General features: G+C 37.8%; 1 protein-coding gene across 1 annotated transcript in view; it reads right to left on the bottom strand.

Moving 5' to 3' along the window:
* Positions 1 to 11,929: 11,929 nt before the first annotated feature.
* Positions 11,930 to 14,498, bottom strand: part of LOC107573239 (uncharacterized) — a gene marked incomplete at its 5' end in the record, with an annotated part of 18,183 nt that continues 15,614 nt past the window's right edge. Inside the window, 2 exons of the mRNA XM_016259677.1 lie at positions 11,930 to 12,986; positions 14,444 to 14,492. Coding sequence (XP_016115163.1) covers positions 12,174 to 12,986; positions 14,444 to 14,492 — 862 coding nt within the window. The remainder of the gene's footprint in view (positions 12,987 to 14,443; positions 14,493 to 14,498) is intronic.

Genomic DNA, 14,498 nt, shown 5'->3' with positions numbered 1-14,498 from the left:
AGAGCAGTGAGTAGTGGACACACACACACAGAGCAGTGAGTAGTGGACACACACACACAGAGCAGTGAGTAGTGGACACACACACACAGAGCAGTGAGTAGTGGACACACACACACAGAGCAGTGAGTAGTGGACACACACACACAGAGCAGTGAGTAGTGGACACACACACACAGAGCAGTGAGTAGTGGACACACACACACAGAGCAGTGAGTAGTGGACACACACACACAGAGCAGTGAGTAGTGGACACACACACACAGAGCAGTGAGTAGTGGACACACACACACAGAGCAGTGAGTAGTGGACACACACACACAGAGCAGTGAGTAGTGGACACACACACACAGAGCAGTGAGTAGTGGACACACACACACAGAGCAGTGAGTAGTGGACACACACACACAGAGCAGTGAGTAGTGGACACACACACACAGAGCAGTGAGTAGTGGACACACACACACAGAGCAGTGAGTAGTGGACACACACACACAGAGCAGTGAGTAGTGGACACACACACACAGAGCAGTGAGTAGTGGACACACACACACAGAGCAGTGAGTAGTGGACACACACACACAGAGCAGTGAGTAGTGGACACACACACACAGAGCAGTGAGTAGTGGACACACACACACAGAGCAGTGAGTAGTGGACACACACACACAGAGCAGTGAGTAGTGGACACACACACACAGAGCAGTGAGTAGTGGACACACACACACAGAGCAGTGAGTAGTGGACACACACACACAGAGCAGTGAGTAGTGGACACACACACACAGAGCAGTGAGTAGTGGACACACACACACAGAGCAGTGAGTAGTGGACACACACACACAGAGCAGTGAGTAGTGGACACACACACACAGAGCAGTGAGTAGTGGACACACACACACAGAGCAGTGAGTAGTGGACACACACACACAGAGCAGTGAGTAGTGGACACACACACACAGAGCAGTGAGTAGTGGACACACACACACAGAGCAGTGAGTAGTGGACACACACACACAGAGCAGTGAGTAGTGGACACACACACACAGAGCAGTGAGTAGTGGACACACACACACAGAGCAGTGAGTAGTGGACACACACACACAGAGCAGTGAGTAGTGGACACACACACACAGAGCAGTGAGTAGTGGACACACACACACAGAGCAGTGAGTAGTGGACACACACACACAGAGCAGTGAGTAGTGGACACACACACACAGAGCAGTGAGTAGTGGACACACACACACAGAGCAGTGAGTAGTGGACACACACACACAGAGCAGTGAGTAGTGGACACACACACACAGAGCAGTGAGTAGTGGACACACACACACAGAGCAGTGAGTAGTGGACACACACACACAGAGCAGTGAGTAGTGGACACACACACACAGAGCAGTGAGTAGTGGACACACACACACAGAGCAGTGAGTAGTGGACACACACACACAGAGCAGTGAGTAGTGGACACACACACACAGAGCAGTGAGTAGTGGACACACACACACAGAGCAGTGAGTAGTGGACACACACACACAGAGCAGTGAGTAGTGGACACACACACACAGAGCAGTGAGTAGTGGACACACACACACAGAGCAGTGAGTAGTGGACACACACACACAGAGCAGTGAGTAGTGGACACACACACACAGAGCAGTGAGTAGTGGACACACACACACAGAGCAGTGAGTAGTGGACACACACACACAGAGCAGTGAGTAGTGGACACACACACACAGAGCAGTGAGTAGTGGACACACACACACAGAGCAGTGAGTAGTGGACACACACACACAGAGCAGTGAGTAGTGGACACACACACACAGAGCAGTGAGTAGTGGACACACACACACAGAGCAGTGAGTAGTGGACACACACACACAGAGCAGTGAGTAGTGGACACACACACACAGAGCAGTGAGTAGTGGACACACACACACAGAGCAGTGAGTAGTGGACACACACACACAGAGCAGTGAGTAGTGGACACACACACACAGAGCAGTGAGTAGTGGACACACACACACAGAGCAGTGAGTAGTGGACACACACACACAGAGCAGTGAGTAGTGGACACACACACACAGAGCAGTGAGTAGTGGACACACACACACACACACAGAGCAGTGAGTAGTGAACACACACACACACACACACACACACACACACTCAGAGCAGTGAGTAGTATACACACACACACAGAGCAGTGAGTAGTGAACACACACAGTTTATAAAAACTTATATTTTCCTTCATGAAAGAGTAAGCAAACTACAAGTGACACATATGCATAATAAGAAAACTGAATATAATATGAAACTCATAAGAAAGCACAATGATATTGTTTATATCACAAAGCAAAATAAAATACAAGAATAAAGCTCTTGACATTATTCTTTGGGGAGGAGCTCCATCTTTGAGTTGATCTGAATCTGCTGGTTATGAAGATGAAGAACTTTATTGACTGAAAACTCTAGTTTATAAAAACTTCTATTTTCCTTCATGAAAGAGTAAGCAAACTACAAGTGACACATATGCATAATAAGAAAACTGAATATAATATGAAACTCATAAGAAAGCACAATGATATTGTTTATATCACAAAGCAAAATAAAATACAAGAATAAAGCTCTTGACATTATTCTTTGGGGAGGAGCTCCATCTTTGAGTTGATCTGAATCTGCTGGTTATGAAGATGAAGAACTTTATTGACTGAAAACTCTAGATAATGTTTATTTGTCATGTCGCTTGTAATGTCTGGTTAGGACCGATTTATCCAGATTATATTTTATTGCATGATGCATTGTCACATTTGGTGAGGACGCAGCATTAGACCTGAAAGTGCTGTGATTGTTTTCTGTATGACTGATAGAGAAGATGAACGAGTGAAACACTTCCCACATGCAGTGCAGCGATACAGTTTCTCTCCAGAGTGGCTCCTCTCGTGTTTTCAGATGTCCTGACTGACTGAATCTCTTGTTCACATGAACATTCACACTGGAGAGAATCCGTACATCAAGACTATATTTGCTTGTCAAACTCTTTCCACACTGAGTGCAGGTGACGGATTCTTGGCTCTTCTTTTCTTTGTCTTCCAAAGTTCTTTTAACAGTTCTGATGTGATTTTTCTTCTCAACTTTACTCAGTTCTTCATTCTCTGCGGTTTCTTCAATAAACTCTGAAATAAAAGTAAAAACGGTTCATTTTCAGGAACTCTAAAAAAAAAACAGAAATATGAACGAACATAAAAGTGAACCCTGATGTAACGGTGGAAAATAGACAATTGTTATAAAGTTGATCTTTTTGATATTTTTTATAAATTATACGTCCCTGAAACTTTCCATGAATGAGATGCATTAATCTTCAACTCATTATTTTGAAAACATTATAAACACAAGTCTCTATAGGGAGAATTATTAAATATGTTCAACTGCACAATTATCTATCAGAAATGTTATGGAAAACAAAAGTACCCAGTTTATAGAAAGTGTCCATTATTATCTGATGCTTCAGCACGATTGTTCAACAGCTCTAACGATTTGACCTATTCCAACAAATCTTAATCTAAATCTTCCTGAAGCTTTATAAACTTCAGCCTCATGAATGAAGAATCAAGAATAAACACCAACCTGTTTGTTCTTCGTTATCTTCAGTGTGTTTCATTCTGCAGGGTTTGTGGGAGGAGCTTCACTGAACATGAATTTCTGTCTGGAAGAAACAGATTTGCCAAAATCAACAAATCAGTTTTTAAACAAATGTACACATTTAAGCATTTCTGTAAGTGATGCAGAAGAGACTATAGCCTTCACACATTCTCTGCGTTCTATGCATTTCTGTGTTGTCTGTCTTTCTACAGTTAACATTTCTATCCATATGTTTCCATTCTGCCCCCTGTATTAACGTGTAAGATGATATCTGTAAAGAAATATAGAATGTGGCTTGCCTCCATTTTGGAAAGTATCACGACGCATGCGCACACGTCTGCTTCGTGTAAACAACGCATGCGAGTGCTGACGCATGTCCGTGTTGATGTAAGGAACAGAATTTTCATTTTTGGGTGAACTAGCCCTTTAACATTCTTCACTGTTCTCCCTTTCCCTCTTCTGTTGCCAGTTCGTTGTTCTAACTTCTCTGTGTTTGCTAGTTCATCTACTATTCGTTGTGTTACTGAGTACTCCCTGTCAGTTAGTTGTTGAGTGTGGTTTAAGTCTCTTGTCTGTCTTCAGTCCTGTCCTGTCCTGCAGGCTGAGCTACCGGTCTTCTCCCTGGGTCTGCCACGCAGCTCGGCCTGGGCAGTGTCTGAGAGACTATGAGTGTGGAGCGGCTGAGCTTCGTGTTCCTGTCAGGCCACCGCTGCCAACCTCCGGTCTCCATCTGCACATTCACTTTCCCCTCTCCCTTATATAGAGCCGATAGTCTTACGAAGTCTAAAATACCACAATTAGTTTTAACTATGTAATTTGAAAATTACTTCAATTGGTAACACCTAAAAAATCATGTTGTTTCATCTGAATGTATAAACCCAATTCCAAAAAAGTTGGGACACTGTACAAATTGTGAGTAAAAAAAGGAATGGAATAATTTACAAATCTCATAAACTTATATTTTATTCACAATAGAATATAGATAACATATCAAATGTTGAAAGTGAGACATTTTGAAATGTCATGCCAAATATTGGCTCATTTTGGATTTCATGAGAGCTACACATTCCAAAAAAAGTTGGAACAGGTAGCAATAAGAGGCCGAAAAGTTAAATGCACATATAAAGAACAGCTGGAGGACCAATTTGCAACTTATTAGGTCAATTGGCAACATGATTGGGTATAAAAAGAGCCTCTCAGAGTGGCAGTGTCTCTCAGAAGTCAAGATGGGCAGAGGATCACCAATTCCCCCAATGCTGCAGTGAAAAATAGTGGAGCAATATCAGAAAAGAGTTTCTCAGAGAAAAATTGCAAAGAGTTTGAAGTTATCATCATCTACAGTGCATAATATCATCCAAAGATTCAGAGAATCTGGAACAACCTCTGTTTTTATATCATTGCACTGTTTTATTGTTGTCTGTAATACTTGCAATACCTTATGCCTCTGAAACAACTTACAATACACTGACTAGCTTGCAGTATCTTTGAAGTAAATAGCCTTTACAATGTTAAAAACCTATAGAAATTAAACAAGGGAGTTAACAAATATATATATATAAAACACCCCTACCCACCCCCACAAAAGCAGCATGATCTCACACAGCTATTTAGCAAAATCAAACAATATTGTCTAATATATACTACAAAATTAACATTATTATATTGCTGTAAATAAATATCACATTTGCAACTGGTCAGTGTTCAAAAAATGTCGGGAAATCACTTCATGTAGCCCTGCAAGAGTGATTACTGATAGACTGTCTGGGGAAACATAAAAATCACCCACTGACTTTCAAAGCTGCTGCATAATAACAACTTTCTACTTTCAGGACCTTGAAAGTAATGTAGTGGAGTGAAAAGTATGATATTTGTCTTTTAAATGTAGTGACGTTAAAGTCATATGTTTCCAGAAAAAATCATACTCAAGTACACTTTTTCAGTTTCTGTACTTTAAGTACAAATCTCAAGTAAATGTACTTTGTTACTGTCCAGCTCTGTTATTTGCATTAGCCAAACTTAATTTTACTGCATTCCAACTTAAATGTAAGAATTTCCCCACAAATCATTTTAATTACCTTCTAAAACCTTAAGTAAAAATCCTATGATGTTAAATGTAATGATTAAAAATACAAATATTTCCCCATTAGTTCTGAATAGTTTTGTTTCCCTAAAAAAGCAAACAATTGTTTCATCACAAAAGACTCAAATTGGTTTAGAAATATTTATTAACATTCATTCAGTTTATATACTGACATACACGTACAAACCAACAACTGGATGGTCTTACAAACAAGCAAAAACAGCTGAAGCATCTCTCAACTAAAACTCTGAGACATTCTTTCAAACACAGACTAGACATAAATAAACTCAAACATCATTACTGTGCGGTTACTGTAGTCTACTCAAAAGATTTACAGCTTTAACTCCCTCGATCATGACCATGTTAGCAGGTGGTTCATGAAGTTCTTCCCGCATCCTTACGAGTACCGACCTTGAGCAGCTTAAGCAGTGTTCACCTTAGAAACGATCTGTCTGCTTCTTCTAAAGCAGAGTACAAAAAAGAAATCATGGCCTTTTACTATTATACCTACAAAACACACAAATTCAGGCTTTTGTTCAGGAAAACAAATCAAAATAGAATAACTTTCAGCTCTCAAAGTACTCGCTTGATTAGGTCTTCAAGGATTTTCTCCCAGGAAAAAGATAAGGACCTTCAGGACACGCTGTCTTCTCAGATGAATGTCTTTAGTCTGTGATAAAGCAGCTGTAATTATTTTCTTATTTTAAAAAAATCTGAATAATCTGCACTAAGGAATCAGTTTTTCTGTGCTGGCAAAGAACAAGTATATATAACGATTTGCAAACCTAAAATAATTGGTATTAATAACTGCCCAGATTTGCAGTTCAGAGGCACCTGATTCAGTTGTTGGTCACATTTGTAACTTAGTCTAAAAATAAAACATGCATTAAATCATGAATTAGCTTTACTCTCTGATAAATGCAATCATTCTTGATTAAGATATGTATTTTTTAAATGTGTAGTGACAACTACATTTTCTAATTTCTTTACCATTTAATAGTAAATATGTGTTTATGGCATTGTTAAACATACTGTGACTAAAATAAGTGTGTTTAGTTGATAGCAATGAAAAACACACAGACGTTCCTGATCCTCAGAAAAATGAGTCCAATAGAACTCATAGACATCACTTATAGACATAAGTCTATAGAACTCTTCACTGCTCTGAAATCAAAAAGAAAAACAAATAATGCATTATACCTAACTTTAATCTTTTTGTTGAACACCCCATCATGAGTGAAAACCCCAGGCAGCTCATCGTTAAACTCCTGGTTCACTGGCTTACACTCGATGGAAAAACAAAACAGATACTTTTGAGCAAAACAAAAAAAAAGTTTAATGCATTTGGGACAGCATAAGCAAAGTTAATGAACATTTTGGTCGGATAATTCCAAGTCTAAAGTTTGGTAATGAGGATAAAATGCAAGTCAATAGACAACAGAAGATGGATTTTACTCAAACGTATCCAACATTAGTAAATAATATCATACTGTATATTAACAATTAAAGCAGTTTTTTCCCGATAGAAATGACCATTTCACAAAGTGTCCTCCGTCTCCAACAACACTGAAACGTTTTAGGTCCTAGAACAGAACAGATAAACATTCAGGACATTCAATTCCTTAATTTAAACTCTAAATAAACTTGACCATAACTTATTGTAGCAACATTTTAATAGTATATCTTAAAAAGTAATCACTACTTCATTTTTGAGGAAAAATAATCATTAACTAAACTTAAAATTTTAAGTCAAGCACAAACGATTTATTTAAAAACAAAATGATGACTAAAGTTAATCATTCTTGATTAAGATATGTATTTTTTAAATGTGTAGTGACAACTACATTTTCTAATTTCTTTACCATTTAATAGTAAATATGTGTTTATGGCATTGTTAAACATACTGGGACTAAAATAAGTGTGTTTAGTTGATAGCAATGAAAAACACACAGACGTTCCTGATCCTCAGAAAAAATGAGTCCAATACAACTCATAGACATCACTTATAGACATAAGTCTATAGAACTCTTCACTGCTCTGAAATCAAAAAGAAAAACAAATAATGCATTATACCTAACTTTAATCTTTTTGTTGAACACCCCATCATGAGTGAAAACCCCAGGCCCCTCATCGTTAAACTCCTGGTTCACTGGCTTACACTCGATGGAAAAACAAAAAAAAAGTTTAATGCATTTGGGACAGCATAAGCAAAGTTAATGAACATTTTGGTTGGATAATTCCAAGTCTAAAGTTTGGTAATGAGGATAAAATGCAAGTCAATAGACAACAGAAGATGGATTTTACTCAAACATATCCAACATTAGTAAATAATATCATACTGTATATTAACAATTAAAGCAGTTTTTTCCCGATAGAAATGACCATTTCACAAAGTGTCCTCAGTCTCCAACAACACTGAAAAGTTTTAGGTCCTAGAACAGAACAGATAAACATTCAGGACATTCAATTCCTTAATTTAAACTCTAAATAAACTTGAACATAACTTATTGTAGCAACATTTTAATAGTATATCTTAAAAAGTAATCACTACTTCATTTTTGAGGAAAAATAATCATTAACTAAACTTAAAATTTTAAGTCAAGCACAAACGATTTATTTAAAAACAAAATGATGACTAAAGTGACGCACTTCCTGCCGCAGCATTTCAGATGTCACACTTCACTTTTAATACGTGGTAAAGGTGACATCTACTTTAAAATGATTTTATGCACATAATCCAGAGGTCCAAACTGAATGTTACAAAATAAAAGAGTGAATACAACGTATATAAAATATTCAGTAACGTACCTTATTAGCGCTGACCTGTATATCGCAAACAGGTCATGGAAATAAAAATAAAATAAATCACTATTCTGTAAGTATTCATGTTTACAATCTGTTAATTGACCAATGAACAACTGAACCACACGTATTATGTATTATAGAGTATATTAATTAAAACTCATTCTCATCCTCATCCGAGTCCAAGGAGAAAAAGAAAATATTGGTCGAGCAGAAATTTCCACGCAGCAAACAAGCTCGTGCATCATGACGTCAAAGAAGAAAAACCAGGCCTGATGCGGGGTCCTGATGCGGGGTCCTGATGCGGGGTCCTGATGCGGGGTCCTTAAAGGGAAATTTTACGCGGGGTCCTCAAACATTGTATTATGGAGTATATTAATTAAAACTCATTCTCATCCTCATCCGAGTCCAAGGAGAAAAAGAAAATATTGGTCGAGCAGAAATTTCCACGCAGCAAACAAGCTCGTGCATCATGACGTCAAAGAAGAAAAAAACCAGGCCTGATGCGGGGTCCTGATGCGGGGTCCTTAAAGGGAAATTTTACTTTAGCTGAAACTTAAATATTTGATTAGATGTGAAGTTCCACACATTTAAGTATTTTATATTTTAAGTATTTTAAAATATTCCAGGAAATGGTGGTCACACCAGATACTGACTGGTTTCGGACCCCCCCCGGACCCCCCAATACAGTAAAACTGCACCTTTTAGAGTGGCCTTTTATTGTGGCCAGCCTAAGGCACACCTATGCAATAATCATGCTGTCTAATCAGCATCTTGATATGCCACTCCTGTGAGGTGGATGGATTATCTCGGCAAAGGAGAAGTGCTCACTAACACAGATTTAGACAGATTTGTGAACAATATTTGAGAGAAATAGGCCTTTTGTGTACATAGAAAAAGTCTTAGATCTTTGAGTTCAGCTCATGAAAAATGGGGAAAGAACAAAAGTGTTGCGTTTATAATTTTGTTCAGTGTGTGTATGTATATATATATATATATATATATATAACAATTTGTAATAAGTATACCTTTACTGTCACCTTGTTGAATAAAAGTACTGATTTTTTACTTACTCCAGACTGAATGGTGATGTATCAGTTTTTTGTCACATTCAAACTGGTTGTCATAGTAACGACAGTAATTTGTGGAGATTCAGTGCATTGTGATTTACACTAATATGAACGCATTATTTGCAAATCGACTGTTAGGATAAACATTTTGCACAATTTATTATCTGTAATACCATTATAGCCACTGGATGCCTGTATAGCTCTATTTAACAATCCCCAGTTGCTAAGAAATTGTCATCACACATAAATTAATTTTATTCCATTTGGATGCATCTTTAGATCTTATCAGTGGCTTACTTTTTGTCTTTATCTGTTTTTTGTTCAATTGTTGTCCGTTATTGTATTGTTTCAGTCAAATATAAAACCCTTTGTTACCTCAAACTACATATAAAAGCCTCATCAGTGGCATAAAAGTAATCAGAATGCAGCTACTTGTTCCTTTGCTACTCATTGATGTGTGAACTTCCCCTTTCAATAATGCGATATTCTTCCCTCTGTGTATGACGCTGTTCCCATTAAGCGCTGTTGGAAGCGAATTAATTGATTCAGCATTTCGACACTTCCATAAGGATGCGTTAAATTTGACAAAGCGGTTTAATAAAGGATGATGTATTGATCTTGTGAAATAGCTAATTTTACTACACCAATATTTTTTAATTGGCTGTTAAAGTTTGTTGGGAATATTACACGACACACTGATCCTTTAACAATGCATTGGCACAAAAACGCACACATTTTGGACCGATTTCACAACATGATTTCTCGACTGCCACAAAAACTGCCCTTTTGTATTGTACCAATATTTTAAATTGGCCTTTGAACTTGGCTTTATTGCATGTCAAAAAAAGCCTTCCCTTGCCAAAGCACTGACGACCCAAAAACTAAAAAGTGGATCCCATTGCAAGAAACAAAACTAATCCACGTCCAGGCACTCACATAGCAGGCAAAATATAAAAAGCCTTTATTGTGCGACAGGGCTACATGTTAAAAGACACCAACACGTATCAGCCCAAACAGGCCTTCTCAGGGTGTTAGACAATAGAGGATGAGAACTAGTTAAATAGATACACCTGTGACTACATTTTCAAAATCTAACCACTAGATGGCTCTTAGAGACCAAAATACTAATTCACATTTCTACACATTTTCTTTCATTTCAAATGTAAAATCTCAAAATATATCGAGTGAATACTTAGGCTATCAGTTTCAGTTGATGATACTCGTCGTAGACAGTTGAAAGGCAAAGCCGAAAGTCAGTATCTGAATCAAAATTAATCTTATGCCTATGAGCTATGAGTCGAAGTTTGCAGAGGATTTCGTCGAGTGAGTTGCTGATATTATGCATGTGTGTGTATCACTGAGGAATTGAACGAGCCTGATGCGCAATACAGGTTTCTTTAATAACAAACATAACATGCTGGAAATATTCTTATGACTAGTTTTATTAAATATGTCTATATTTATATTAAGACATGGACAAAAAACCTTATTTTGGTTTATTGTGCATGCAGATCATATTTTAGGGTGTTGAGCTAAATCAAATGATTTTATAAAGTCATGTTTAGACTTTTTCCTTTCCAAATATATTAGACATGTAGAAAATAATTTGTTTGTGCATAAATGTGTGCTGTAGGTTTGAAACGTATCCAAGATGTAGGCTACTCAGTATTGGTCAGTCTTATGCAGAGCCTGGCATGATTGTGACAGCACTGATCTATATCAATTCTCCATTATTTGTTTTTATGAAAAACCTCATTATTTTCAGAAAAGATTGTTTTAACGACAATGTTTTATTGTTACAAATGCATATATCTTTTAAATGACACACTCTCTCGTTAAGACATTTTTTGTAGAAAAAAAAAAGGTATTGTGTAAAGCGCTACACAAATAAATGTGAGTTGAAATTATGAATCATTTCTCGGGCTGAATATCAAGCGTGGGGCATCTGTTGAGGAGTGTAAGTGCAGGGAGGGCTCTGTGCACACGTCAACTCAGACACTGATTTAATTATTACTCGTGAAAATCACATCGTTGTTCTTCAAGCTTTGCGTAGATGTGTTTATGTGAGTCTACACTCATAAAATGTCAGAGATGTGTTTTTACTGGAAACAAACCATACTACAGTACTTTGTGTAAGAATTTGCAAATATATTATAGGTTCATAGATGTTTTTATTGAGCCTTTTGCTTTTGCATACAAATCATCAGGGAAAATACAGTTTAAGATGGTGTTCATTTGAAAAACATGTATGAGAGACTTTGTTAGAAAGTTTGTTGGTTTGCCAGCACTGTAATTATTAACTTTGCCAAGTCGTACTTTAGTATTAATTGTAATAAGCACTTTAAACCATCCACTGTCTACAGTTTCTACAACAATAATCCCAGTTGTCTTCTCTATCTGTGTAGCACCACAGGTAATCTTTATTATGGTAGCCACAGAGGTGATTATGCCTGCAGGTTTGGTCATTAACAGTTGAGTAGCAATCATCAGAAGTACAGCACATAATTGCCTTCATCATCCGTGTAGCACCATGGCTTTTATTTACAACATTTGGCACAGGCGTGATTGCTGCGGCACTACTTTCCATTTTTAGTTTTACTGCGCCTCAGTGAAGGGAGGCTGCAGTAATCCCAGTCATCTTTAATGTAACCAAGGCTAGTCTTACACCAGTAGTAGTCATAGTCATATGTGGCACAGGGGTGATCATACAAGCACCTCTGTCCATTATCAGTGAGGCTGATGCCTGGGCTTATATTAATTAATTTCTTAAACGCACCATGAACTTCAAATTTATTATTGTAACCAAAACAATCATCAACAAAAATCTCAACTGACTGCTGGGTCCATGAGAGCTCACTGTAGAGTCCGCTGAGTTGATCATTCAGGTCTGAGACACTCATCAGGCTTATGTCAGGCTCTTCTGGGTGGTTTCTTCCAATGTAGCCAAAGGATAAGGACTTACTGTCATCAGTGTCGTGTTTATAACAGACAGCCGTCCAGATGTGAGAGGGCACTGACACCCTTTCCGGCTCTTCAGAGGTTCCCCTCTGTGGTATCCGTACATTGGGATCAGGTACTGTACCTGTGACAATGTAGGCTGTTGCAAAATAACCATCCCTCTCAAGCATGCCTTTTAAGAATCTCCTCAGCGTGCTCTCCCAGTTCTTCCAGTGGACACGGTTGAAACGCTCTTTCATAGGTGCAGCGTTGGTCAGTGTGAATGTCGCTTTACGGCCGTCTCCGCATTGGAAGCAGTTGGGGTTCAGGTGTCCACGATCATATCCCGTGCCCCTGTAGTCACTGCTGATGGCTTGATTTCTTTTATAAAGGTATTTATTATTTTGATTCTCACGGACCATATGATCAATTGGTGATCGAGGATCGGAAATCTGCAGAAGAAATATTATGTTAGATGACCATTTGATGTTTTATCGCTTGTAAGAAAATACTTTTGAGGGGTGTTCTTTCCTTCTTAGTTTCATAGGGTGTATTTTTCATACTGTTTGCAATGCAGACTGTCCTCCAACAAAACAAAACGACCCTATAGGTCGTTTGTGCAAGCACCTTATTACGACCTATATTTACGTTTTAAAGTTTAGTGCCCTCTACTTGGTGTAAAAATGTAATGACAGTGTCTTGTTGTGTCTGTCGTCATGAAATGACGTATGACTGTCATTACCAATCAAAATGCGTGTTTATTTAAATGCAATTTGTGGACTTTTTACATGGTCCAACCCGATCTCACAGCAATCTGTACATATCTTATTAGGTGGCTAATTCATACGAATGACCACACCTACCCCCGCCCCTAAACCTACCCTCACAGAAATCATGATTTACAGTGCATATACATTTTATGAGCACGTGCGTTCTCTGGGATCGAACCCATGATTGTCGTATAACGCAATGCTCTACCAACTGAGCTATACGAAACCCGAATTATAGAGTACAAAGTATTAATATGAAAGTGAAAATGCTCTGATGGGTCGTATTTCAGGGATTTGGACAAACGACCTATGCGGGTGTATTGGTTGGAGGACATGTTGCTGCAATGACAAAACAAAGTAATTTAATTACAAAATAAATGTAACCATAATCAGTTACAGTTAGTAAGAAAAAAATGTGTAATTTAATTACAATTACTTATGAAAATGTTAACGATTACAAAGGAGGTTACATCTGAATATTTACATACACATACAGATTGAATTGATTTCTTTCCCAAATTGCACTGCATGAGCATTTTACAGTTTCTTTTGAGAAAACCATCATCATATCATATACAAACAGACACCAATGTTTCAAAAAGTCACCAACTGTTTTAGGACATGTGCGTATTTGATAACTTTTATTTCCTATTTGATGTGTATGCTTTATTTATTTTTTTAATTAACTGTTTTTTCCGCAAGGCATTGTTAGATGCCAGTGTTTCCTGCATGCAAATATTTGATTTCATAAACAGTATCATAGCTGTTAAACTATATCTTATGATTTTAAATCTGTTTTTAACCTCAGAATGATCTCAAAGTAAAAGGCGCTACTAAAGTCTGAATTTGTGGTGGCTGTGTTTCAAAATGATTGTAATCTTAATCCAAATGCTGAAGGATTCTGAGAGTCTGACAGTATCGGTGTTGAATACTAGTAAGGTTAAACCTGTCTGGTGTAAATGTCTGAAAATTATTAACAGTTGAAAACATTCATTAGGAATTTAGAAAAGTAATCAAAAGTAATCAGTTACATTAATAAAGTAATTGAAATAGTTACACTACATTTTAAATAGGGTAACTTGTAATCTGTAACCTATTACATTCCCAAAGCAATCTTCCCAACACTGATAGTCAGTTACCTGTGGCTCCAGGTGCCAGATGTTTGATCCTCCAGTGTCGATTGAGCATCTAGGG

Source organism: Sinocyclocheilus grahami, unplaced genomic scaffold (assembly GCF_001515645.1).
Source record: "Sinocyclocheilus grahami isolate Dianchi unplaced genomic scaffold, SAMN03320097.WGS_v1.1 scaffold1902.1, whole genome shotgun sequence".
Taxonomy (NCBI): domain Eukaryota; kingdom Metazoa; phylum Chordata; class Actinopteri; order Cypriniformes; family Cyprinidae; genus Sinocyclocheilus; species Sinocyclocheilus grahami.
This window is presented reverse-complemented; position numbering and strand designations above follow the sequence as displayed.